This window comes from Phoenix dactylifera, chromosome 17 (assembly GCF_009389715.1).
Source record: "Phoenix dactylifera cultivar Barhee BC4 chromosome 17, palm_55x_up_171113_PBpolish2nd_filt_p, whole genome shotgun sequence".
NCBI classification, from domain to species: Eukaryota; Viridiplantae; Streptophyta; class Magnoliopsida; order Arecales; family Arecaceae; genus Phoenix; species Phoenix dactylifera.
This window is the reverse complement of record NC_052408.1, coordinates 12429867-12457586: the sequence shown is the minus strand read 5'-3', so window position 1 is coordinate 12457586 and position 27720 is coordinate 12429867. Positions and strand designations below refer to the sequence as shown.

The 27720-nt window shown below is 36.6% G+C and overlaps 3 protein-coding genes, 1 long non-coding RNA gene and 1 other non-coding gene across 7 annotated transcripts in view; 3 read left to right on the top strand and 2 right to left on the bottom strand.

The window, feature by feature from the left end:
- Nucleotides 1-4266, top strand: part of LOC103717969 (metal tolerance protein C2) — a 10074-nt gene extending 5808 nt beyond the window's left edge. The window contains exons 5-11 of one of the 2 annotated variants that reach the window (XM_039115066.1): nucleotides 1508-1596; nucleotides 1732-1801; nucleotides 1956-1994; nucleotides 2122-2272; nucleotides 2347-2436; nucleotides 2949-3046; nucleotides 3077-4266. In XM_039115066.1, the coding sequence (XP_038970994.1) occupies nucleotides 1508-1596; nucleotides 1732-1801; nucleotides 1956-1994; nucleotides 2122-2272; nucleotides 2347-2436; nucleotides 2949-3046; nucleotides 3077-3080 (541 nt within the window). In that variant the 3' untranslated portion in view covers nucleotides 3081-4266. Of the gene's footprint in view, nucleotides 1-1507; nucleotides 1597-1731; nucleotides 1802-1955; nucleotides 1995-2121; nucleotides 2273-2346; nucleotides 2437-2948 lie in introns of both variants that reach the window. The other variant, XM_008806567.3, reaches the window with a different exon arrangement.
- Nucleotides 4120-13326, bottom strand: LOC103717980 (UTP--glucose-1-phosphate uridylyltransferase). The gene is made up of 21 exons (XM_008806579.4): nucleotides 13126-13326; nucleotides 12944-12991; nucleotides 12693-12784; nucleotides 12494-12584; nucleotides 12022-12082; nucleotides 11864-11941; nucleotides 11725-11775; nucleotides 11488-11561; nucleotides 10611-10683; nucleotides 10394-10451; nucleotides 10236-10282; nucleotides 10088-10153; nucleotides 8590-8622; nucleotides 8386-8438; nucleotides 8220-8295; nucleotides 8055-8111; nucleotides 7882-7965; nucleotides 7697-7795; nucleotides 7521-7625; nucleotides 4547-4618; nucleotides 4120-4449 (listed from the first exon to the last, which is right to left on the bottom strand). Exons 1-21 carry the CDS (start codon nucleotides 13194-13196, stop codon nucleotides 4423-4425), a joined length of 1416 nt encoding a protein of 471 aa, XP_008804801.1. The 5' UTR covers nucleotides 13197-13326; the 3' UTR covers nucleotides 4120-4422.
- On the top strand, nucleotides 4618-27720 carry LOC120104239. Its single transcript, XR_005506698.1, has 3 exons — nucleotides 4618-5114; nucleotides 7368-7370; nucleotides 27539-27720. It is a non-coding gene; the product is annotated as an uncharacterized LOC120104239 (long non-coding RNA).
- TRNAM-CAU lies at nucleotides 17780-17851 on the bottom strand. Its single transcript has one exon. It is a non-coding gene; the product is annotated as a tRNA-Met (tRNA).
- On the top strand, nucleotides 23498-27417 carry LOC103717988. 2 transcript variants are annotated; one of them, XM_008806590.4, is made up of 6 exons: nucleotides 23498-24286; nucleotides 25185-25319; nucleotides 25425-25536; nucleotides 25620-25681; nucleotides 25856-26275; nucleotides 26361-27417. In XM_008806590.4, the coding sequence occupies exons 1-6, from the start codon at nucleotides 24275-24277 to the stop codon at nucleotides 27150-27152; spliced, it is 1533 nt and encodes a 510-aa protein (XP_008804812.2). In that variant the 5' UTR covers nucleotides 23498-24274; the 3' UTR covers nucleotides 27153-27417. The 2 variants fall into 2 exon arrangements, with proteins under 2 accessions (XP_008804812.2, XP_026664880.2); XM_026809079.2 differs by lacking the exon at nucleotides 23498-24286 and having other exon boundaries at nucleotides 25301-25319; nucleotides 25620-25754.

The following is a 27720-nucleotide window of genomic DNA, read 5'->3' as shown; positions in this document are numbered from 1 at the left end:
TCGTGTTAATTTTGCAGATATATACTGTCTTCCTTTTTTCCTTTGGAGGTTGAGTTGACTACCATCCTATTAAGGGCCTATTTTGGGAAATCCTGCCAGATCAGGCAGGATCCGGCAGGATAGGCCAGCGCGTGAAGGGAGGGAGAGTGCAGGGCGGTCATGGTGCCCGATCTCCTTGAAATCATGCAAAGCATTGGTACTAGGATGTTAGATTGGTATAATGTATATCAATTGTTGTTCCATCATTGTTAGACAACCGAAAAATAGTACAGAACCAACCCCACCTGCTGTGGATATTTGAAAGTTCCCTTTTTACATTCATGATGCCTTAAACTATTCTTCTTCTCTTCTAAATGTTCTGTACAACATATCAAGATGACCCGCTGAATGTAATGCTAGAGCATTGGGTATAGCTGATCATTGTTCATGAAGCCTCTAAAACCATGCTCCCATGTTTTGTAAAGACACCCATTTGGCTTCTCTCTGCACTAAGATAATGCGCTAAAGGGACAAAATCGATGGAAAATTTGATTGCCAAAAAATATAATCCAAACATATCACAAGTTGATGGGATCTCAGCCATTCACTAAATACTCCTTCCTTTTAAACCAGCCACATAACTTGTTGATCAAAATCAAGACTGATGCAAACATGGATAATGTAATAGGTCCCCTCCAAAGCTGTTATATAAGTTGTTATTTTGTATCTTGACAAGGAGCTAAAAATAATATATTGGATGCTCATTAGAAGGTGTTATTGAAACCTTGCTACGGAGAAAAATGTACTGTTGGTGTGAGGAGTTAAAATAATCAGAGAAATAATTATATATGACTCTGAATGAGTACCTTTATTAAGGTTGCAATGCACTCTCATCCTTGTTATATAAATTAGAAGTTATATGAAAAGATGTACCAGCTGCAATGCACTCTCAGCCTTGTTATCCAAGCATTTATCAGCACTACCGAAATCATTAAATATGCCTTATCATGAGTTGTAAGTGTCGCGACCTCCGCCATCTAGATCCTCTTTGCCTCCATATGCAAGTCCACCTTGAACTCCTCTTAAATATATGGCAATAAGGTGATACTAAATACTAATGAACTTGGAAAATACTACCTGATGCCAAGATGTCTACATTCTTTGTTCTTTTTTTGATTTCACTGCAACTAAAGTTTTTTTTTCCATGTTTCAAAAATATTCAAAATAACAAAAAAGAAAAACTGTAACGTGCAGTACTTCCAAAATCTTTTCTCTATGCATTCTGAAAGAAACCAACCAAGCCTCAAAATTTTAGGCATTCAATCTCATGCCCTGTTTAACAACCTAAATTGCCTTAAGTTTTCTGACTTATTTAAACCATATGCTGCCATCATTCAGAGCCCAACAAGTTTCTATTCTATGAGTGAATTGTAATTGTCATTGCTGTTAAAAAGTTTTATATGGAATCTTTTCCTATTTTTGTTTCATTTAGACATCTAACATTTTGGCTAATCAATTTTCCCTGCAGGCACTACCTAATTGTTTCAGCAGTGACCAATCTTTTGGTGAATCTACTTGGTGTTTGGTTCTTTCGGGGCTATGCTCGTGTTAATATAGGTATGGTTCCATCATTTGATCCTTGTCATTTCTTTGCTATGATACCTTGTCATTCAGAACCTACTTCAATCATTATGATAAATCATAACAAATAAGTATTTATGGATGTGTCACTGATACATCATATATTAGCAGTTTACAGGAAAGCTGAGGATATGAACTACCACTCCGTCTGCCTCCATGTTCTTTCAGATTCAATCCGGAGGTACAGACTTTCACTATTAAGGATATACTTGTTATTCTAAAGCTCGTCTTCCCTTAATTATATTTCAATTCTCATCTCCTTTTCTTTATTTTTTTAGATATTTTCCCTCTGTAAAAGAAGACCTGTTCTAAGTAAATTTTGTAATTTCTATCAGTGCAGGTTTGATCCTGGCATCATGGTTTCTGACTTTAGGGTAAAATTATTCCTTACATAATTGTCTTTGTTCTTTCTTTCCTTTTTGGGGGGAAGATTTTTTTTTTGTTCTTTCAAAGATATTCCTCTCATGATAGTTAAATTAATTCCCCTGTTATCACATCTAGGGTTGAGAATGCAGAAGTTCTATGCTTGGGACTAGTTTCAGTTGCGGTGTTCATGGTTGTCCTGCCACTGTTCAAAGCAAGTGGCGGCATCTTGCTCCAAATGGCTCCTGCCAACGTTTCCCCTTCTGCCTTCAGCAAATGCTGGAGACAGGTATAAATGCATGAGCTTCTGCTCTTTTTGCACTTGACTGCATCTCATATTTTCTAATGTTCTCAATCCATTAGGTAACTGCTCTTGAGGATGTTTCTGAAGTTTCTCAAGCTCGGTTTTGGGAACTGGTACCTGGTCATGCCATTGGGTCTTTATCAATACAGGTATACTATTTAAAAATGCTACGAAAAATCCATGTCACAATATTGAAGCCTCCTAGTTATAATCTCATTCCCAATTGCTTAACCAAGAGAATTGATATAGGGGAATCTTAACTGGTTTTTCCTGTTCTAAATTCCTTCCATCGTGACATTTTTACATACCAGAGCTAGCATGTGAGCAACCCTGCATGAGTACATGCAGATAAGATCATACCGATAGAGTTCAGGTCACATGGCCTGGTAGAAATTTCTGTATGATCTGCCATCTGTTGGATATTCACCTTTTGTAGTAAATGTGGTTGTGACACCAATATGCAGTTGGATCGGATGGTTTTGCATGGGCAATGTGGACACTACGTCAGCTGCCTGCATAGGCTTTTCTGTTAGGGCCATCTGGACTTTGAGCTATGTCCAGAATGTTGGCATTCCTTCTCTTAAGTAGATATGGTGTGCACCATGAACACTTTTTTAAGTCATAATAATTCAGGTTTTTGTGCTTTCTATCCTCTGAACAGGTAAAGAGGGGAGCAAATGACAGCCCGATTCTTCACTACGTGCATGGATTGTATCATGACCTGGGCGTACAGGACTTGACAGTTCAAATGGACTATACATAGGACTTGACAGTTCAAATGGACTATACATAGGACTTGAACTCTCAAACTGAGTATTTCCTAGCGTTTCCAGTTTTGAGGATACAAGAGGCAAATATTATTTACATCCCCTTTTTTAGTCTATTTTAACGCATCAACTGTTAGCAGAGGGAAGCAATTAGTATGATAAGCTTGGACAGATTCTATTTTTTTTTTGGTACAAACATATTCTATTATTTATTTTAATACAGTCAGAACACAATGAAGGGGATGATTCGCTGCAAGTAGTATTAATTTATACGACAGTTTCCAATAATCGCATCCTGTTAACCAACGTGCAACAATGACAAAAACTTTTCCTTGAAGGCCCAAGTGTTAACTGAGCGTCGTTCTTTCGTTTTCTTTTCCTGTTTTTGTGCAAGTAGTATTAACATTACTGAGCGATGTTCGATGTGTCTTTTTAACCTCTAAGTTGTCTGATGAATGATGACTCTGGGGAGAACATCAGGCAAAAGCAACGTAGAGAAAGAATGGTAGATGAATCTTTATTAGGGAAAAGATGGCACCGAAGAAAGCAGAGATTCTGGCCATGTCCGAACCGTATGAATAGGATCAGAGTTCTTGCTGGCCCACGTCGAGATCCATTGTTTACTCTTGCCGCTTGTCCTAGAGGCTCCTTATGGTGCTGCGACCCATTTTGTCATTTCCTCTACTTTTTAACCCTTCTTTCCTGGCTTTTTTTATTATTGTTATTTTTAAGAAAAAGAATGCTGCACCTCTTGTTACGAATCCATCATTCACAGCTCCTGCCAATTCCTCTATTATAGTCAATGTTGAGCCCAACCACATACTTGTTCCAGCAGATTTATCCTAGTTTATAGAAGAAAATTGCTTGAGATGCACTCGCTTCCGCCACCAGTTCTCCATGGCAACAAATTAAATTTCAATTTTAATGTGCCAGACATGCACTACTCTTTATCAAAAACCAATTAATCAATTAAACCAACCACCACCCCCATAAGCCGCAAACCCTACAGATGTACAACGCTTGCAAAAAGATCGTCGGTGGTTTTTTTTGTCTAGGCGAACCACAGGAACGGGAAAAGATCGCCTGTCATTTTATTTATCGTTCACACGGACACTGGAACAACAAACGTGCACACTATAGTTGCAATCCTAGTACAACACACCAGGTTTCACTTACACGAAAATATTCTGTGCCCGTCTTGGAGTACCAAAACGAGAATCAAAAACGACTGAAAGGTAGCACATTACATATTTTTTTTCAAAATAAAGTACGGGCACTGATCCTAGTTGCTGCATGTGACTGGCAACAAAAGACCTCTAACTTATTAAACGGGACAACCAAAATTTCAGGAAGGGAAGAAGTCACTCATCAGATGTCCTCAGGACCATTGATAACCTGAACAAACAAGCAAAAGCCGGATCATTATTGAGATTAATAAAAGCTGATTCGAAATGAACAGAGGGAAAATAACCGGTAGTACAGGTCTCTTTACCTTGTTCTCAAGCACAGCCCCGTCAGGAATTTCCAGCTTGACTCCAGGTTTAGCTGTGATGCTCACATTGCCCTTCAGCATTGAAAAGAAGTGAAAAAGCAGATACAGTAAAGTTTAATGCTTCAGTGAATACCCAATTTTACGGTCTTTTTTAAAAAAAGGAAGTTGACAAACGAAACAACTACATTTATCAAAAGATAAATTTATATCTTTCCTAGAGTCAGCTTCATCAACCTCAACACTTTTATTTCTATTTTATATAATTTATTTTCTTGGAAGCTCTTTATTGCCTCGCATCTTTCTCCTGTAAGTCACCGGACATCTGCATTAACAATATCTTAGGGCTGAAAATGGGTCAGATACTAATTAGATGCCCATTTAATATATGTATCCCCATTTTTATTTGCTGAAAAAATACCAAAATATGGAAACACCAATATCCAATCCATTTTCAGACCTATCATATGCCATACAAAAGGCTTCGAGCGTAGTGCCCTAGGTTGGATTCCGTGACCTAATGTGTAAGGCAATTGCATAATAAGAATCGTATGGGCCCTCCACATCCTAAGTGCCAAACAAAGAGTTATTGCTTAACATAATATATCAGGTGCTTTACTCTTTTTTTAAAACCAGACACTTTTTTATGGACTTGCAGAACCCACATCAAAGCTGTGTGTCCAGCTTCATGCAGCCTGCTGGAGAAATCTGACATCTGTACTTCCTTACATGTGCATCACATGTACCTCACATATGCCAAACATTATATATAATACAGGCACTTTTCCATTCCTTCGTGATATAAGCTTAAGATAACAAAATCAATCACTCCATGATATCTCTCACACAATATTCTCCATCAATCTTGACAGTTGCCTCATCTTCATCTTTATTGTTGTGGAAATTACATTCCGCATACTCTGTTTGGGTTCTACTTCTTTGTCAAATCCAATGTAGCATTTGATCATCTCTTCTAATCAATCAACATTTAATCATATGCATATAGCATACATTATCAAATACCCTCATGAATATAAGCACTAAGGTGATCTGTGATTAGTATTAAAAGACATGGACTTCCGGTCAACCCTGATTGATGTAAGCCCATTTCAACCAAAAAAACAATTTACTGCCACAACAATTCCTAATGCCTGTCACTATTCTAGCATACAAGTCCTTGACAATTTCAATATACTTCTTTCTTTGTGCCCCTTTCCTTCTTAAATCCCATCAATTTTCTCTTGGTATCCTTTCACAAGCTTTTTCCATCTTGATAAAACTTGTGTAATTTTCTATCAATTGCCTAAAAGGATACGCTCCATTTTGATCCTTCTAGCATAAAACCAAATAAATTTGCTCCACTGAGATTGTTGTCATTTTCTTAATGTTTGTTCTATCATCCTTTCAAGTAACTTAATAGAATGCTCATGAGCATTGTTCCATAACTCTTAGAACAAATTTTGTACGTCTTTATTCTTGAACATGATCATCAAAGTATATTTCTTTCGATCATCTAGAATTTTTTAGTTCCAAAATCCTTAAAAAAACTAGTAAGTTGATCCAATATCTACAGTAGTTAAATTATTACAATATCTGGCTCTAATGCCTTAGACTTTTGTATCCTTTAAGAAGCTATCTCTACTTCAGTCTTTTATTCAAATAAAGAGTGGCAAGCCTCTAGTTCCATTTTGTCTATGCAAATTTCCCTAATAGACCTTTATCAAAATCTACTACAGAGAAGTACAAGAATAAAAGAGAGAAACTACATGTTGAGGGTTAAAGATTTCTACCAAGAACGAGCATAACATTAATTGTTCTGTAACAATATGAATTCCCCAATCCAAATTGAGGAAGCTTCAAGCCCAAAGGGGGCTTAAGTGGACGTTTAAAAATTGGGAATCAAGTATTCTTGGTTGCCTTGAAACATCTTTTTCAAAGAGAAGATAAGAGGATCCAATCAATTTAAAATTAGAAATCCAATTAAATTTTTAAGAACTTCCGCAATTTGGTAAATTTAAAGACAAGCCTCAATATAGCAAATTAACAAGTTAAACACTTTGTCTGGTTTCAAAGAATTAAGCTTGCATAATGAATACAAAAGAAAAGGACTTTTACAAACATCCATTCCTTGTCTCCTTGAAATATTAAGAATGTAAGGAGACATGTAGAAACTATGTTAGATGACCTTTGATTTGCCAGCAGAGAATGCACATGTAACACTTAGACAAGGGTACAGGCATGCGACTTCAGCATTGGTCTACCTACAGAAATTCTTAGACCCTTGTACATGCACCCACTCCCAATACTCATACCCAAGTCCACGTAACATAGGAAATGGCTTTCTAAATTTCCAAATTATATTATACTTGGCTACCAATTTATGTTTCAAACTCTTTATATATCTTAACTTTTTTTTAAAAAAAAAAGCATAGAAAAGAAATTCCAGAATTTCCAACTATTGCTAGCCAAATGCATACAAGCATGAGTTTGAGCACGCATGCGCGTGTGAGAGAGAGCATAGGAAATAAAAAAGAAACAAGACAAAAACAACATAGATGAAATACTGATAGGTCTGGTACTCCAAGTAACAGGGGAATATCATTCACCTTGTATCCACATTGTTCAATAGAACTAAAATAATATCATATTAGACTTTCTATGCATCTGACATCTGTTCATAAGTACCAACTATACCAGTATCACCTTACACATAAGTATGTGAATGTGCTTACAATAATATATATGCAACCGGTAACAGCAAATAGTAGTATTAAATGTCATATCAAGTGTGAAGTTGCTAGGAAATTCTCTTTGCAATCAAAAGGGGGTCACCATTAGAATGCAACTCAAAGTGCAATAAACCACACACACACACACACACACACACACACACACACACACACATATATATATATGCTGAAAAAATATAAGATATCAAATAACATTAGATGATACTGCGATGGCTCAGAAATAATACCTTGAGTACTATGCCTGAACCAAACCATACATCACCAGAAACCTTCAAGCTGTCAAGCTCAACTATGCTAGGAATAGACTTGAAGCGGCTAAGGAAGTTGCCCACCTGTGGGTATTGAAACAATTGTTATTCACTGTTTAGTTATCACCTGAGGCCATTCTCACATATGAATTTACCTTTTTAAATTCAGGCCCTAGTTCGATCGTGGGATTTGCTGGGTTTGTTCTAGCCTTGTTACGAATTACAAAGCCATCAACCAAGGTATAAAGATCAGACTGCAAAACAATAACCACATAAGGTAAGCTTAACAAATTGTTAACATTGAAATATTTGTCATGATCATAGAGGACTTCATATAAACCTGCACTAGCAGCAAATCTGATGTTGCCTTCACTGGAAGAAACCGCGATCGGGGAACGTTAATTCCAATGGCATTATCAAAGAACTGGTTGAAGAAAAAGGGGCAAGGTGATCAAACGAAAAGGATATCATAACAGACAAAAAATGTTAAATATATTTGTGCATGATTATTACTCGAATTGCTGCCCCAGCTGCTGTTTCCAGTTGAAGAACTTTCACGCCATCCACTTCCTGAAAATAATAACTACATTAGCATTATTATACTTCATGTATAATGTTCCAGAACAATTATATAGATGAGGTGGGGGAAACATAGGTTCAATTAAGAAGGGTAATTACCTTAGGGTTTGGAATTATCTCCATTTTAAGTGCATCAGCTTCAACAAGCCGCTTAATGGCCTTCAAGTTCACCCATCTGACATGTAGCATTATTAGAAATAAAGTTTGCTAACCATTTTAATATAATATTATTCATTTTATTATAATATATCCCACTTTCACTTACAGGTTATTGGTATTGAAAATCTTGAATTTTTCAATTGATTTGAATTCGTTCACCTGGATCAAAGAAGAATTAAAGAATCATCTCTCATACACGATCCCTATTAGAACTCAAGGTACATGATGCACTTGGTGGAGGAGAAGTAATCTCTTGGCCTTATATTAGAATTGACATAGTTGAATAGTAGCATCTCATATTGAACCTTACATGCGCATCAGGAACTTGTGCAATCTCCAGAAGCTGCAAATAATGATGGATTGAAGAAGATTATAAATACTGAGCAGGAGAAAAATGACACAAGGAATAAGTTAGATCCATAGAGAAGGTACTAAAAGGTACTAAGGCAACCACGATTACGCAGCAAGATACAAAGAGCAGGAGATTAATATTGTTTTTTTGAATTAATTTAAAGATATTTCACTGCATACACAATACTTTATGACATTGAATATGTTAAGGATATGCATGAAAATGAAACAACGATGTTTTGTAAGTTATCTCACATTGGAGATGTTATGGACTTAGTGGAAAAACTTCAGAAATCAGGAGAATAACAAATGAGCAGATAAATAACTGCAAATATTTATAAGAACAAAGGAGTCATAAAAAATGCAGCTATTCATGCAGAGTTCCAAACCCTAGCTTATATTATGTAGCTATGGATAGGGTAATTGAAGAAAGATTGCAAAGATCAGGAAGAATTTCAAAAACTAATGCCATTTAGGATTGAGGTCAATCAACAACGTAAAACTCTTAGTAATTCAATCGATGAACAAATTGCAAATAGGTTATATTTTACTGAAGTAGGAAAACAAAATAGAATGCCCACAAAGTCGGATGGAAGAAGATAAGCTAACAAAATTATAATGAACAAGTAATAAAAGACTATGAGTAGTGAATTCATTATAATTTGAATTCAAACTACTTTTATAGAGACTTGAGTCAACTTAAAACCATAATTTTCGGTATCTGAGGAGATCCATGAAATAAGATGATGCGGACATGGCCAAATAAACTAGGCATGGTTGACATATGAGCTTTGCCAAGATAAGAATATTTGAAGAGAAAGGAGTAAAAGCACCAGGAAGAAAAAAATAGAAGAAAACAACCTTTTATTTTCTATGGACACCTATTTTCTATATAAATCAACATGTCATTAAGCATGCACCATAGAGTTAAGTAAAATATTCATTTGAAACTGTTGAAGCTAATATATAAATGTGAAGTTTAATTATTAGTGATTCACTATTTGTAGCCACTGCAGCTTATTTCAACAGGACATAGAACATGAATCATTTCATTATTTTATTTTAAATAAATAAACAGGGTTGAATGGCTAATGCAAACGATAAGAGTGCATTAACAAACAGTGAACTGTGCATTGCCCCAGCAGTCACATCCCTCCATCTAACAAGCAGAGGTCCCAGTTAAAACTCCCCAGTGGTGCATTCTCAAGTATCTAAACCAGGGTCAATATAATACTGGGTCTCTCTCTCTCTCTCAAAAAGCAGCAATTAATTGATGGTATCAAGATAATCATAAACACGGATAACAAGAAATGGCCACTAAATACTACTAAACTGTAACAGTTGTAAATGTGCTTCTTATTGTTCACTTGCATGAAACATGACATGATCATGAAACTGATGTGGAAAGCAGTATAAAGAAGAAGGCATATTATTGAAAAAAAATTAACATCATGTACCTGAACTCTTCCTTCATACGAGATCAGTGTACCACCTTTAACATCAGCCAAAGTTTTTGGGGTCACCTGAGAAGAATATCTTTGAGAATTAGGTGACCCAAGTGATCATTTTCTTTTCTAAGAAAAATAAATAAAGTATGTGCAATACCTCCATGCAGTATTCATTTTGGTGGTCGATTAGATGGTTTAGTATCTCTATTTTTGTTGGTCAAGTTTATATAACTTTGTCTCTAACAAGTTTATTGAAAACAAATTTAAAGCAGAAGAGGACAGAAGGGCAAAACTACAAAGGCTGTAAAAGGATACGTATGTCAACTACAGCACCCAAATTGTCCGAGTTTGCAATGAAAACATACTCCTTACCCTGTAAGAAGATAGAGAGGGAATGATTAAAGAATAATCATTATAAAAAGAAAAAATATGTTCCTATAAACATGGAACTGATGAATGTTCCTCTAAACATAGAACAAATGAAGACTAGAAACCAAGAGCATTTTGCAAACATGAGCTCATTGATGCAAACCTGAGAAAGTAATGCATCAAGCTTGCCGCTGTTCATCAAGGACGGGAACACATCTCCATGACCTGGAGGATACCTTCACATTTGTACAGAATATATAAGAAATGAGATGTGAATTAACCATATTGTTAAAGTATTAACCATCAATTTTTTAAAAGGAAAAAAAGTAACATATTAAAAACCAAAAAAAAAAGAATAACAGATTAAAATCAAATTTCTGATCTCCAGCCAACAGATTACTGGATGGACAGCAGACAATTTATACAATGGTCCAACATTTAGCTAATAGATTAACCTTTGATGCCCTAATTTGCATGCAACAAAGAACAGACAAACAATAAAGATCTAGTTTCCTTTTTTAAGGCTAACTTGCTAGGAGCAAGCCATTTAGAATGTCCAATAATGCTAATGAGAAAAATATTGAGCAGTGACAAAATAAGGCTAATGGCTAACAGAAAAATGGCATCCTCTTCCAACTTATATCTTCTCCCTTTCAAACAAACAATTTTATTCATGTTAAAAAAAAAAGGAAAAACTAAATTAGAATTTTCTTAACTTCCTCTGATAAAACAAAATAGCAGCACATAAAGTTTGACAATTAAAATAATTTGGTAGAGTTTGGCATAAATAATTGTTATATAGTATGAATAAGAAAATACAAATATCTCTCATTGTTATATAGTCTACAACAAGCAAAGAGCGCTGAATTGGATGGCATTCAAAAGTAATTGTATCTGGACTCCAATGGTATTGTGCCAACTCCTCTCTCATATTAATCATCATCAAAAGATCTTTCCACAAACATGTGACTATTATTGGGATTACACCAGTAGATGGTAGTATCATCTTGTGGGGAAACAGAATGCTGAACACAACATACCAGCCATCCTTTCCTGCCTTTCCTTTGCATGGCAAAGGCGTGAAATCTTCAACAACTATACGGGGATATTGGCTCTGCATAATGTAGATCAAATCAATATGGCATAACTAATACCATATTTTTGAATTAACTATAAAAGCATTTGAAAAAGCCTCTTAAAATTTCTGTAGTTACTATGCTTTCTACAATGACTTAAAGATACAGACTAATTTAGTAAATGCTTGTCGATTCTCAAACCTGGTTGAAGGTATGAATTTCAATGTTTGAGTTGGAATATTTCTCCACAATCTGTGTATAAGAATTCCAGATAGTTAGTCAGTCACATTATTGCCAAATCCACCTAATATGTAATAAACAGAAAGCATAGAACACTCACCTTTAATGTATCTTCATGAGTATTGAACGAATTCATTAAAAGAAGCGGGACGTTGCAACCATATTTCTTGTTCAGAGACTGTAGACAGCATGACATTTAACTCACCTATCAAAAGATATAAAACAAGGAGTATAAAAAAAATAATATCAAAAGTTTACCTCTATTTGAATGACAATCAGGTCAAGAAATGTAAACCCACTGCGGACTTCAATAACAGACCTGCAATGGATCAAGATATTTTTATTAGCCCGAGAATCATAAACAAACATGAGTTCTATGTGAGACCTATATCACCGCAACCTGAACAATCAATTTACTCATGATATTTCCAAATCACTTTCTCATCATGAAGCAAAATATTTATTCACCTCATACTTGAAACAAAAATCTAAACCAAGCGCATGCCAACAATTAAATGAATGAATTTTATATTCTGATCTATATTTGAATAGCAGAGTACGGTCACTGAAGATTTTACTCAACTTCATGATAGGACCAAGAAAAATCATAATTTAAATGTCACTGGATGACGAGAATCAACTAGCGTCAGAATAAAGAACTTCTCACAAACTAATCCAGAATTCTGCACAAAGAAAAAGGAAAGAAACTCTCATGTTTAGATTGTCTTACTTGGGACCTGTACAACCCATTGTCGTACCCAAACCTCCATTGAGCTTCAGCACAACCAGCTTGTCAAGAAGCTTCTTGATTGTCCCAAGATCTGCATTTCATTTTATTAGAACAAAATTTGTATTCAAACAAAATCTGTCATCCAAATTAAAATCGACAACTGTGAATCCCAAATCCATCTAAGTTCAAAAAATAATACCTTCCGGATATGGCGCTAGGGAATCATAAGGCACAACAACCTCATCAGTCGGCGTCTGGATCTTACTCCACTCGATCTGCTGCGCGTCTCCACTGTCATCAGATCGACAATAGCAGGAAAAGAATTCTCAATCCCCATAGAAAAAGACCGAAATCATGATCTCATCACAAAAGTAAGCATCAACAACCATCAAAATCATAATGATTTGACCCCGAAACCTAAAGAGATGCTTCAATTGGGGACCGATCTACCTCAAATAGCGAGAGACGAGATTGATGAACCCATTTTTCTCGTTTTCACTGCCAAGAACAAGAAACGATCAAGAACTCCTATCAGATCCGAAATCCCTCTTCCCAAAGAAGAATTCCAGAACGAAAAACGGATCAAGAACGAGAAACAGGAGAAAAAAATCCGATGCCAAGAATCGCTTCACCTGATCTGATCGAGACCATCGACCGCAGAGCGCAGCTTCGAGACCTTCTCGTCGGCAGCGACGGCCGCCATTAGCGATCGAGATCAGCTCCGGATAGAGAAAGAAAGAGGCGGAGAGAAGAGGAAAAGAATCGAGAGGCTTCGAGCGAGCGACAAGAGATATGGGAACAGAAGCGGAGATGGCAATAGGAGTTCACTCTCCGGAGGTGGGAAGAGCCACATATGGATGCCGTCGGGCGACGGTTTCCGTCAGAGGCAACGGAATGTTCGGTCGAATATGACGGTCGGCGACAAAGCGATGGCGCCGTGGGCACGCGATGTCTGCGACACGTGGCGGGTCAGGAGTGACGTCGGAAGGAGGAGGTCCGAAGCGTGATCGTCCGTTTCGTGTGACGGCGGTGTTCGCGCTGATGGGTCTCCTGGCTGTCCCCATCGTAGATATAGAGACTAAAGTCTACGTGCGGCTGATGATGACCGAGAGGCATGAAGTACACGGTATTAAGGTGGAGCGGTGGACCCGTCAAGCCAAGGTCCAGCCATGTTAATCGGACCGTTCTGCGTGGATGCACGTAATAATTTGTTGTATTTTAGCACCGGTTCATTTAAGCGGCTCCATTACATATCTTTTATAATGTAATCGGGTAGTACGGTGAGACTGAACCTAGAAGAATCCTTCTAGTGTATTAAATGCGTTTGTTAGAAGACATGGTTCAAAAATTGAGGCTATAATAATAAACTTGGTTATATCGTATCATACAGATGTTATTTGAAATTGAATTACATGAATCAATTACTTATGCAACCAAACAGTTATATAAAAAAAAAAAAATCTAATTCCCATGGCGGGCGTTCAGATCATCTTGTCCCATTCTTAAGAAAAAACAGAATTGGGTTAGGGGTTGGGACGTTGGGACGCTGAAAACCACCAGGCTAAAAAAAAATTAAAGAAAAGAAAAGAAAAGAAAAAACTAAAAGAAAAGATGAAAAAAATAAAAAGGAAACTACGAAAAGAAAAAAGTAAAAAGCAAGAAGACAAAAATTGAAAGGAAGAAGGAAAGGAAAAAAAAAACAAAGAAAAAAAAGAGAGTAAAGAATGTATGGGAAAAAGAAAGAATGGAATGAATGAAAAGAAAAAAGAAAAAAAGAAACAGAGAGGAAAGATGAGACGAAGAGTGATGGATAGTGTCCATCAATATGCTCGATCGAGACTGCCACTGTAAAACAACAAGGTATCCCATTCCATGAATAAACAGAGACACATTTGTCCCATAAAATTTAAAACTTTGGTCGGAATAGTATAAATAGAGCCTTTCCAACCTTGAACCTCTCTGCGTGGAAGGATTTAGTAAACAAATGACCATATGCATCGTGAGGGACCAATTATTGTGCAAGAAATTAGAAAGACATGCATATTGCACTTTCAGGTTTGGATGTAGAAGACTATGGCTAGCAAAGAAGCGAGTACACCAACCAATTGGAGCTTAAAACTTCATGTATTAGCTCAATGTTCCTTGACTAGTGACTGGCAGGCTGCTTATATATATTGTTGGTTTATTAATATTTAATTCAAAATTTTGAGATTTTGGAATTCCATGTTGGATATTTATCTAAATATAAATATAGTTAAATACAAAAATTTATTTTAGACTCCCAAATAACTTAGTTTTCTAAATAGATAAGATTTAGTTTTTTGATTTTTGTTTCTTTCTTCCTTTTTTAAATATTTATGGAAATTTTACGGATACATCTTTAATTGTTTTTCACACAGTATTTTAAAAAGAAATGTGAAGAGATGCATTCTCACAAAAAAGATGCATATGATCTGATGGTGATCCCAAGGAATACAATGAATGGATGGATTATGTAAAAAGATGCATTCAATAAAAGAAAATGCTTAAGCATCTATTCATACTCACTCTTTCATATCTATAAATAGAAAAGTGTTCGTGCTTCCCATCTATTAGAATAACATCTCTTTCCATTTGAATAACACCAAAATTAGAGAAGAAAATTGAGAGAACTAAGTGAGTGAACTCAACTGCACTCATTAAGCATTTGAGAAGAGAATTCAGATTGCTTCAATCAAATTTGCTGATTTTCAATGCATTTGGATTTGGCTAGTTCGGGTTCTATTCTGACTTTTCTTTATTAGAGTGCACTTCAAGAAGAACAAAAAGTGGTTCATTATATATTAAAAGTAGACCGTTATTAACTGTTCGCATTTGGGCAAGATGAATTCTACTCTAAAGGAAGCGCCTCTCATAGCGTGCCTCGAATTAGGTAACATCAAAATGAATTAATTTATTTAGTGTGCACAGAAAGTCGTTAATTAAAAATTAAAAATAAAATAATAGAATCACATAAAAGAGATTTATAAGATTTTAGCAGATAGATTTTTTTCAACATATATTAGTAAGTTAAATTGCACAAAATACATCTAGATTAAGAATAGAATTAGAAGAAAATATAGGAATGCCCTAAATTTCCAATCCAGAGTCCACCCAGCATGTACTCCAGCTACAGTTCCTATCCATAAGTGTCAGATAGAAACAATACACACTTTAAGTCAAGAGCGAGTAAGAGATGAAGAATTTTTTGGTCATCAAGTGATTCATTTCCCACTAAATCGTAGCCTTGTAGATGCTCGTGCGTGTAGAGGCTGCAATGCTTATAACCACGGAGGCAACAATTTTAGCTGACTCCAGTCCTGAACATTAGATGTTGTTGTTTGATTCTGGTTATAGATGTTTATACGAGACATTTGAATTGGTCTCCTGCTCCTAGAATAAAAACTCCTTCAACCAGAGCTTGTGCTTCAAGGTCATAATTCATTCTTACTTTTGTTAGCAGATTATTAACTAATAAATCATGCTCATACAAACCTTTAACCATTATGTTCTTGATGAATTACGAGTCACAATAAATACATAAAAAAGGAACTTCCTAGAAGGATTACATTTGAGACCATATGAATTAAGAAGAGGAAAATAAAACGATCATACACTGCTGATTGCATTGTGTGTCTGTTTGTATATCAGTTTGAAAGCGGACTGGACTTCAACTTCTGCATCAGTTTGAACTTCTGACCAACGTGGAAGCAATTCGTCCTCTCATCTCACTCTCATATCTTAATCATTTTTACCTAAACAAAATATCATAAATCAAGTAAGTTAACAGAAATAACAAGCAAAATAGATCATAGACAATTAGAAGATATTAAAGCAGTTGAGCTCAAGTATTCCCTTAATTTGGACAATCCTGTCTTTGTGAATTAAATTTTGCCTCTCTTCAAGTTCAAAAGAATGTTTTAATATAATTCATCTTATTAAATTTTGCTTCTCTTCTAGTCCAATCCCTCCTAACCTTTGCTGCATTCAGCCTCACCATTGTAGACCAGGCCAAAAACAGAGATATTGCTGCCTGCCTCCTGCTGTGGGAATTGGCATCAATAGGCTTGCATTTGCAATGTGGCGTGGCGGTATAATGACTACTTATACCATGTCTCCAACATTTCAAGTCATAACCCATGGCATTTTCTTTTCATTATTTGAAAAAGGATAAAAAAAAAAAGAAACAAGCAAGCAAGCTGACCTGGATCTGGCCCAAGTCAACTAAGTTCAATAAAAGTTATGCGATCCATGCATGGTCGAATTTGGGTCTAGTCTCAGTTCAGCAGTTTCCAACTCGAACTCGAACCACTTAGGGTCTCGACTCACATATGCTACCAATGCTATGGTGTTGTATGTGATTGCCCTCATCAAAATCTCATTTGTGCTGTGAGCTGAAAATTGCAATATCAAAATCGGCACCGCGTTGACCACCATTTGATATAGACTTCATGTCTCAAGTAATTTTAAGTAATCAAATGGAAGAAAGCACGCTCTTTTTGGCGATTTCGCATCATGTCTGATAAGCATAATAGATACATCTTGACATAGGATGATTAACTTGCATTGCAAAGGCGACCATGGGAAGGTTTTTAAAATCCCGGAAGCTTATATTAGCACCTTGTAAGTGAGATCCAAGGGTTGATGGTTGATAAAATTTGGCTATTTTAGTAATTTGAGTAAGAAATCTGCTATCTCTATGTAGTAGCATAACAATTCCAAAGGAAATGACAAGTTTATAGAATATATACAAATACAAAAATTTTGACTTTCAGTGGCTTATCCAGTCCCTTGTTGAACGAGGGAATAAAATTATTGCCGTATAATACAAGAACCTTAAGCAACAGAGAATAAAATAAACCCCCTTTGATACAAGCAAGAAAAGGTGGAGTAAAAAATGTAGTGACAATTTCTTTCTATGGTAGTCTATTGTTGGACAACAGAGAACCGTTTGACACATACTTTTTGAACAACAGAGAATAACCTCCTTCCCACGGCAAGGAAAATGTGGAGGAAAATCCTTGTTGAACGAGAGAATAAAGTCATTCCCGTTTGATACAAGAATTTTGAACGACAGAAAATAAATAAAATAATCCCCTTTCATACGAGAAGGAAAAGGTGGAGGAAAAAAAATATAGCAACAATTTCTTGCTGGACAACAGAGAATAAAATTTATCCCCGTTTTTTGACACAAAAACTTTGAACAACACAGAATAAAATTATCCCGCGGTGAAGAAAAAGAATATAGCATCTTGGAAGCTTTTCTCATATCAGAGCCAGGTTTCGATCCTGGGACCTGTGGGTTATGGGCCCACCACGCTTCCGCTGCGCCACTCTGATTGCTGCGATAAAGGTCATCACTTCTTTCTTATTCTATTATGACAACAAGACATTACTGTCGTTCCTAAACCATTATTAGCATCATAGAGTCTACATATGGTCACAGTTTTCTTTTTTTAATCCCATATAATGCATACACAATTCCTAAGCATGCTATCACATATCTGAATTTGCATGCTTAAAAGCAACCACAAACATTCCAATAATATCAAGTAGAATACAAATAGCAAAAAATATTATGTGGCTTTGGAGAAAATGTGAACTTTGCATGAATATCTCAAGTCTCCATTTTATTCACTCTATGGAATCCCTAAGTGCCAATATCGCTGCTCATTGTGGTAAACCTTACAAATAGTTACAACTCCAAACTATATCTCATAATTATATACTCATATTGTCACACTCCCAACCTAAGTTCACAAACAGATGGGCACAGCAACTGCCACATGCTCATAGAAAACTCTTCCCACGAGCACACAGAGCATCTCAATATGATATCATATACAAGCAGCATAATAAATTTAAATATTTAGTATGCAAATTCTAACTTAAATAATAAAATTAAAAGTCTCATAAAATAAATAATATTCCAAAATCTTGCATCACTCTATAACAAAATTTAATCTAAATAAAGATATCAAAATCTTATCTCTAATCGCTCTTCCATGATAAATTCCCGAGTCAAGCTAATTTTCAGATCTATAAAAATAGTAAGGAATTATATAATGAGCTAGACAACATAGTAAGTAAAAAAATATTTTAGTTAAATAAATCAGACAATAAATTAAATAATTATTTATAGAAAATAAGTATATAAAATTCATCAATTTAAAACTAAATCCAGATATGCTGCACTATTGAAATATTACGCATGCCAAATTCAATTTTTCTCAAAATCCAAATATCGTTCATTAATCAATTTCTTTAAAATCATCAAATTCAACTTGACAGCTAAGAACTATGATCACTCAAAGTGCCACCCGCATAACCTCTAATGGAAGGGTATCAAAGTGCCAACATATAACCTTTATTGGTAAATTGTTGAAATGTCAACGTATAACCTTCATTGGTAGGATATTGAAATGCTAACGTACAACTCTCACTGACAGGATATTGAAGTGCCAACGTACAATCCACACTAGTAGGATATCAAAACATAGTGTGGCTGCGAATTCAAATCTATTTCGAATCAAAACTTTTTTTCTCAAAATATGTCTAGTACTTTAAATCGTAGGATACATTAAAATTATGACATTGAAAACAATCAAACATGGTCAATATGTTCGATTAAAAATCATACAATATTCTAGAAAAAGCATATATAATATTAAAATACTATGCATCATATTCATAAATCAAGTATAAATCATTTATAATTTATTAATAACTCTAGAAAAAAGGGTTATGCTACTTATCTTGCGAATGCAATCCAACTAATCAATCCAATTAATCCCAAAAATCCTTTTTAGAGCCTATTACTCAAAAATTATATTTTTTTATTAAAATTTTTATTATAATTATTCTAAAAATAAAAAATATAAGTTTCAATATCCTTATAGGGCTAATCAAATAGGAGTGCTCAACATTCTGGTCGATCCATTCAAGGTGATTTCATCAAATCATGTCGGACTAAGGCACAATGACTCAACAAAGATCAGGAGTGATCAAATCTAATAGTGTATGGCAAGGGCCAGAGTGGGGACTAGCATAACGCTCGACGTCCTTAGATTAGAATCCTTCATCAAGGTCGATCCAAAAATTACTTAGAGGCATACTTACGAGGTCCAACAACCCTAGAGAGAGAAAGTCCAGACAAAGAAAAATAAGAGAGAGAATGAGAAAGAGAGAAGAGGAGAGAGAGAAGGAGAGAACATAACTCTCTCTCTCTAATCAGGAAGAGGAGGAGAGGTGGCTGCTAGTGGAAGACGGGAGGCCTGAGGAACCACGATCGGTTAATAGGCGACCGATGGTGGTTGGTAGTTGGCAGCACCAAAGCTCACAAAAAAATAGGAGTTTCAACTTCTTAAACTATGGAATCCACAATACCTAGGCGGTCGAAGTTCCGACCATAACTTCTAGCCACCATGAGGGACCAGAAGTAGACCCCGGTGATGAGCATTGGTGGCGGGAACAGTCAGAATCAAGAAGAAACAGAGGTTCATTTTCGAAAACAGGGAAGCAGAGTATTTTTTTTAATGCAAAAATCCAGTAATCACCGGTCGAAATCAAAGCTCTAAGAAGTTCGAAAGAAAGAGGGATAAATCAAAGGTATATAGGTTCTTACCTGGTTCCCGACGATGTTTGGCCGCGGCAACGACGTTGACACGGTCGACAATCGCAGAAAAAATCAAAAAAAAAAATCTGGTAACTAATCTTTGATTGGAGCTGGTTTTTCGACCGGGGCGGAAGGGAGGATGGGGATGAGCTCGAAATAGAGCTTGACCGTGATTGGAATTCGACTCCATCTGATAAACTCAAGAGGAAGAAGACTCCCATCGAGAGTCTCTTCCTTCTACGCACATACGCGGCGCGTGCTTTTTTGATAGGAAAATGGGGTCAATTGCCCATTTGCCCCATCACAGAACTCAAGTTTAGATACAACATCTGCAGTTGTTACATATTTGAACAACCCTGCCATCAGTCTGCTTGACTAGTAGTTTCTCTGTTAAGTGTTAAAAAACTTCTATCCGAATATCTTATCTCTTAACATTGTTGGCAGTTAAGGATAGACGCGGCAAATGTAACCCTTTGCACGAAGTACAGAGCAAAACATAGGACTTACATAACCAATCCCAGCCGTCGGAACACTCCCACACTGATCTGTTCATCTGTTTCACCACTAAATAGAAATAGAACAATTTCATAAAGAATATGGAAAATAAGGACAGAGGTGAATTAGTCTCAAATAAACAAATAGTGTTTATTTGCAACACTATGTACAAGCTAATGAATGCACTATAGGACTAAAGTGAGAATGAACTTCTATCATAAATCTAACTTAAAAAAGGCTTATCAGCGTGCATACACATTCAGCATGACCATTGAGCATCATAGATATCAGGAAAAATAAGGAGTCACCAAACATGCAAAGACCAGCACAATCATATCTAAAGTAGTCAAAATGGAACCTTTTCTGAAATGAACTAGTCTCGGCAAATGCCATGACGGGAGTAGTTTAGTTTAGTTTAGTTACAGGATGAAAATGACGCAGCTCCTGTATTTGCCGTAAATTATTTTTAAATACACTTCCTTAATGGCTGTGGTGAAAACCTGAACCTGCCCCGGTATACGACGAGAGAAGACTGGTTCATTATCAATAAATTTGTGGAAAGTGTCTTACTTGCTATTGTACCACCCAAAGAAGAAAAAGAAGTAAAAAAAAAAAAAAAAACTTTCAGGTTCCTAAAACTTGTTTTCTTTTTCTTTTTTTTGTTAATCTCCGTATGAAAAATTGGAAGCGTATGATTATCCTGTTCTTTTTGCCTCTGCACGGCCGAATAGAACTACCGAGTTTTTTTTTTTTCTTTCCCTTTTGTTGCTGCTAAAGCAGGTATTTCATAATAGAACTACCGAGTTCAGCAATCCTCCATGGGATGAAAATTTTATTTTACGAAAAAAATTGACATGCTTTTTGCTGATCTAATAATATGCTTAATGAAATATTTAAATTACATAAAAAATTAACAATTGTAATAAAATAGTAGCAAAAAAATATCTAGCTTGTGAGATGTGAGAGACGCGCCAAGAGATGCACTGTCCTGAAGCCATTGTTGTCTCTCCACGTATAGGTATTGGTGGTCAGCAACGACTCCAAGATACAACCCAAATAACTCACAGCGGACCAATCTACAATACACGTATGTAGTAGGCAGATTATCTACTCTATATCAGTTACCCAAAATATAAAATAACATATATAATTGTATAAGAGAGAATGTGGTAGAGAGATTATAAGAGCAAAAAGAAGACTTAGTGTGTGTTTCTAGGTGCAAGAAATGGCTCCTATATATATAGGCGTTTTGCAACCCAACCATAACGGTTGGATACTTATGGCCGAGAGATAATACAAAGTTTTGATATTTCTAAATGGAATTTGAAAAATCTAAAAGCTACAACAATTTTTTTAAAATTTTTAGAAATTACAAATTTTTTTATTAATATTTTTTTAAAACTTTAAAACACATTCAAATTTCAGCACTTGTTCATGGACAAGCGGTGATTACGATCGTCGGCGAACCAAACTACATCTAGTAGACGACCGAATTATCTAGCATCGCAGCAGATCACATCCATTCGTGGCCGTCCATCCAATCTCAAACAACCGGTAGTACGCTCGCCCTGCAATTGAACCAAATTTCTTAATCAAAAATATTGTCCGTTCGATCCTCATCCAATGGTCCTCCTTCTTGATGCCCTTCGGTCCCCACGGTCTCGGAACCCTGACGTCACCAAATTCGCCGTACTCGAAAATATTCCATCAAATCGATCTAACCAGAAGCTGGGCCCACCAAAAAGACAGGCTAAAATCCGACCCTTAACCATGTGGTCGCTGATTTTCCGGAATATTTTAATAACGGTGGCACCAACTCTGGCGGTGGAGCCGAGCCCAAATGGTCTTCTCTTGTGATGGTTAATTTAATAATTTCCCGGTGCACTTTTCTCTCTCGCAACGAAACGGCGACGCGTGGCGATTGCGGTAGGGTGGGTGAGGCGGCCAGTGGAGCTGACCTGGCGAAAAAGCGCCGGGAAAAGCTCGCCAGCGGCTGCCGCTTTTTGGTCCACATCCCGTGGCTGGCAATTGTTCCAAGTTGTACCATTTTCAAAGGTTTTCCAAGATTTTTATTTTTCTATTATTATTCCCCGCCGCACAAAGTACTATGTAATTAACCAAATTAAATAAATAAAAATTATTGCGTGTCGCACCCTGCTTTCACAGCTATATATAAATATTTTTTATGGATATTCACCTGAATTTCAGCGGCTATAGATGTTTTACTATTTTAATGTTCAATAGATGTCATATAAGCCAGGTAAAGTAAATCTCTATTATAGATTCACTAATAAATTCTTGAGTTATATGTAGTTTGTGCTTCTATATTTAATAATGATTTGCTAATTTATTAGTAAACAATTAAAGCTTCTACTAATCACAAATTTATTATTAAATAGATGTCATGATTTGTTTGCAAAAAGTTGCATATTGCTTTAAATTTTCTAAAATATTTTTCTATGACAAAAATCTACTATTATATTATTTTCTGTCTTAGATTAGAAAGGTTTAATACCATATAAATTTGATTAAGCTGAAGATGAGCTTATATATGAAATTAGAAAAAAGAGTACTTTTATTTCAAGTACTTTTCGCTCCCGTCATTTTCCTAAATTTGGTACTTTTTGCTAAATGAGAAAAATGGGGATACTTATCCGGTCTTTGATTTATCCCACAAAAAAATAAATAAAATAAAAGCGGAAATTAAAAAGCGGATGGCGTGATGACACCGGACGCCACGTGTAAGAAGGCTGGTGAATCGTCAGCCACAAGATTCGATCCATTTCTGGAATTTTCCAGGGAAGAAGGGCAGCGTCGTCCCCTGCTGACGTGGATCCCCCTCCCTCGCCTCCTCTTCTCCTCTTCCTGGCCCAGGTTTTTTCCCCCATTGTCCCCCCCCTCTCTCTCTCTAACTCTATCTCTTGCTTCGCCTCTCTCTTTCTCTCCTTTGATCCTCCGGCGAGCTTTGGATAGGTGGCCGGACGGCGAGTCTTGGGCTCGGATTCGATCTCCCGGCGACGGCGGTTTGATCGGCGGGACGTATTTCCGGTTGGCTTCGATCGGTTCTTGGCGGGGCCGAGTCTTTTTATATGATTCTTGAGGGTTTGGTTTTTATTTGTGATTTTCTGAGCGATTAGAGTTCGTATTTGTGATTCTTGAAGGTTGGAGCTTGGAAGGGATTTGTAATTCGTTCCTTTAGCTAATTTTTTTGGATGGGAAATCGAGCTTTGAATCAAACTTTAGATTTAGGGCTTCTTGTGCCAAAAGGGGGTCTTTGTTGATTTTATCCTTGTAGATCGGATTACGAGACACAACTTTTCTCTTCTTTGCTTGATTTTTTTTTTCTTTCTATTTCGTTCTCTTCTTGAGCGTTTGAAGAAAAGATGAAGAGAGGATTTGATCAGAGTAATCTGGCTTGGAGAGACGGAGGGGGGTTCGGAACGTTACTCTAGGCTTATATTACAGTGTTGTGGGAGTAGGAAGAGAGGGGAGATTGAAGCGGGAAGGTGGGAACTTTTATTGGGCCTGGCCATTCTGGACCACTAGAAAGGGGCAATTAATTCACAGGCAGGGGAAAGTAAAAGGCGATTTTTTTTTCTTTCAAGTGTTGATTGGACGACCTTAAGCTCAGGGAGTCGAGAGCTTCTGCAGCAATGGATGTGCAGGTATACGTCGCTGCTTTCTGTTTCACATGTTTTCCTTTTTCTTTTCTTGCTCTGATTCTGGTTGTTTTGGCATGAGAAAAATTATGATTTTTTCCTTTGCAAGTTTAATCTCCCTGTATTATTTACAATTTGATGCTTTGATGATGATCATAGTCCTGAAGGATTTCATGGTGTAATTTTGAATATTTAGTCTTGTTTTTCTTTCTTTTCTCTGTTCTCTGGCTATGTATCAAAAATCTCAAAACTGAATTATTAGCGGATTTAATCAACTCAAAATTTAAAAGAAAATCGATAGTTAGAAGATATCGAATTGCTTAAAAGAAAATATATGCCTAAGCCTAAATTATGCAATCAGATTGTTTGATAATCACATTTTTCTTGGAGTTGCAAAGCCTTATATCCTGCATTGTATGAATGGTTAAGGGCATATTTAGTGATTTGCTTTAAGTTCAAAATGAGTAAATAATTTTGTTTTCAAAAAGTATTTATTCTGTCTTTATTTCATTCTTATGAAACTAATTATTAACTATTAGCAACATGCCATGCATTATCAATTTTCTTGATTGAGAACCCAATTAATAGTAGGCCCTGTTAAATGAAAAATTGGTGCACTTTTTCAGTCATGTCATATACATTATTAGGATGAATGCTCATAAGTTTTGACAGCTAATTTTCTCTGAAAGAATAAACAACCATTCTGATGTACTTTTTTCCTTTTAAGTTGTCATCTTTACATCCTTGTATGTAACACAGTACTTCATAATTAATGGGAATTGTGAAAATGAACAAGGTGATGCTAAGTCATAAATGTCTTTTCTTTGGTTTGATCTTGAATGATGACATGTGCATCTCATGAAAGAAAGGTAAAGTGACTTTTAAGTTCTGTTTTGTATATCAGGATAAAAGTGGAAGACCTAGTCTGAATCCTATCCACATTCCTGATAGGAGGATGTGCATGGATATCGGAACTTCATCTGTGATTGGCCATCAATCAAAAGAATCTAGCTTATCAGGAGATGAACATGCAATCAAGGTATCTTTTTTTCATCAACCTGGGGACACTTTGACAATCTCAATTTTGTCATTCATGCTTACTTTTATTCTCTCCTATACCATATCTCATGAACTCCCTTATTAGGTAAGGAAACCTTACACAATAACAAAACAGCGGGAAAGATGGACGGAAGAGGAACACGAAAAGTTTCTCGAGGCTTTAAAACTGTATGGTCGTGCTTGGCGCCGAATTGAGGGTACTCTTTCATAGTTATGGTTTTATTAATTGGGTGTCATCCTATAAATCCTTCCTCTCTTCTGACTTAGAAACTACCTGCAGAGCACATAGGCACCAAGACTGCTGTTCAGATTCGAAGCCATGCTCAGAAGTTTTTCTCAAAGGTGTACTGCTCTTCCTCCTGTAATTATTTCTCTACCATTATATGTTCATGGATGGTCTTACCTGATCGATAAAGTAAGTGAATCATTCATGAAGCTGAGCACCAAGAAACATTGCTGCATGGTTTGCACTAAATGTTTGTCTATGTTGGTCCTCATTGTTGCCTTATGTTGTAGGTGGTTCGCCAGCCAGGAACTGCGAAGGCTGTCGAGATTCCCCCTCCTCGACCAAAAAGAAAGCCACTGCATCCATATCCTCGTAAATTAGGCAACTCACCCAGCAAGGGCCTCCCTGTTATGGAGCGGCCAGAATGGTCTTCACTGCCAATTCCGTCAGCTTTTGAACCAGAAAACAGTTCACCAGTATCAGTTTTATCTGCAGTAGGATCAGATGCTGTAGGATCAACAGTCTCAAATCCAACACATGCTTGCACATCTCCAGTGTTGTCTGCAGCCAGATCAGATCTAATTGGAACATTATTTACCGAACAAGAGAATGGATGCCAATCACCTACACCATCAGTTGAAGATGAGAATAGATCTACATCACCTGGACCAGCATCAACTTGTTTAGTTGCAGAAGATAAATCCCAGATGGTACTTCCTCATCTGTCAACTGTATCTTTGGCTATGGAAAGCATGAAACTGTCCTAATTTTTTGTTTTATAATCCCTATTTCCAGGAAGTAGATTTGAGTTCAAAAGATGAAACTCCCAAAGGAGGTTGTCAAATAGAAACACAAGCAACTTCCCTGAAGCTATTTGGAAGGACGGTCTTGGTGACTGATGCTCAAAAACCATGCTCTTCTAGTGTTGGGAATACGATGCAATCTTGCAAGTCATTGCCTGCTGTTGGCAGCAGCTGCTCTGTAAGCACAGACGTGGATTTGCAGACCCCAACTAAGCCAGTTCTGCAAACTCCGGCACAAGGAAACCTTTGGGGTGGTCCAGGTAAAAGTGTGTGGAGTGCATTTAATGGTGGAACCTGCCCCATGTTTTACCGTTTGCCCCCTCATGGGGATTTTATGAACTCAACAGAAGCTGCATGTCCTCTTCCTTGGTGGTGGGCGTTCTCTGGAACTCAACCAACATTGCCATTTATCAATCCACAGAATATGAACTCAGTGCAAATAATGCCACAAACCTGTATAGAAGCCTCAGATGATAAAGATAGCCAGAAGGAAGGTTCTTGGACTGGCTTTAACACTCCTGCTTGCACAGCAAGTATTGTTGATAAAAATAGCGATGATGTCGACTCTAAACGAGGTGTTGAGCATCTGAAGGAACCAGCACCTGCATTGTTGAGACTAAAGCATAGTGAGAACTCCGCTTTTGTAAGTCTGAGAGTCAACACAGAAAAATCTCCCAGGGGATTTGTGCCGTATAATAGGTGTCTAGCTGAAAAACAAGCAAAACAGCACTCTCAGATGGCCAACCAAGAAAGAGACGGTCAAGCATTAGGATTGTGTTTGTAGTCATTTTCTTAACCTCTATCTCCATTTTGTTTGTTTGCAGAGATGGTTTTTGCTTGACAGCCAGGGGAGGGATGTTGTTCATTGCAGTTGAATTAACTGCAGTGGGTTTGGGTTGTGAACGATGAGGTTAGTGGTTTTGTAGGCATACCATCTCTGCTGCTTGTTGTATCCAAACCAGGTGACTTTCTGTTGGAAAATATTCTTCATACTTGTAATTTCCCATCATAGGGTTTCTTTTCTATGATATTGATATGCGTTGTTATGATGAGTTTTTTGGCGAATCATGGCCCATGGAATAACAGGAATTAGGCCATATCTTCTTATTTGTTTCAAAAGAACAGGCGTACCTTCGTAAATAATGATACTGCCTAGTTTGAGCCTTAGAGCTCGTTTGGTTCGCGAGAAAAGAAGGGGGAAAAGTGTGGTCAACGGAAAAGTAATGAGATGCCTCTTGTTTGGTTGGAGTTTTCAAAGGAGAGAGACGGGAAAGTTGTATTTTCATGGGAATATAATTTCCACATTTTATGGAAAAGTCTTTTCTATGAGAAACATGGGAAAGTTACTTTTC

Bases quoted from the DNA above. Each gene is read 5' to 3' on its own strand.
- LOC103717988 (XM_008806590.4), top strand. The intron at 25,320-25,424 runs GTATCTTTTTTT...CTCCCTTATTAG, and splicing joins GAGATGAACATGCAATCAAG to GTAAGGAAACCTTACACAAT. The intron at 26,276-26,360 runs GTACTTCCTCAT...CCCTATTTCCAG, and splicing joins CAGAAGATAAATCCCAGATG to GAAGTAGATTTGAGTTCAAA.
- LOC103717980 (XM_008806579.4), bottom strand. From the start codon at position 13,196: ATGGCGGCCGTCGCTGCCGACGAGAAGGTCTCGAAGCTGCGCTCTGCG. The intron at 11,942-12,021 runs GTAAACTTTTGA...TGCTGTCTACAG, and splicing joins TGATTGTCATTCAAATAGAG to TCTCTGAACAAGAAATATGG. The intron at 10,684-11,487 runs GTATGTTGTGTT...ACAAATGTGAAG, and splicing joins AAGGCAGGAAAGGATGGCTG to GTATCCTCCAGGTCATGGAG.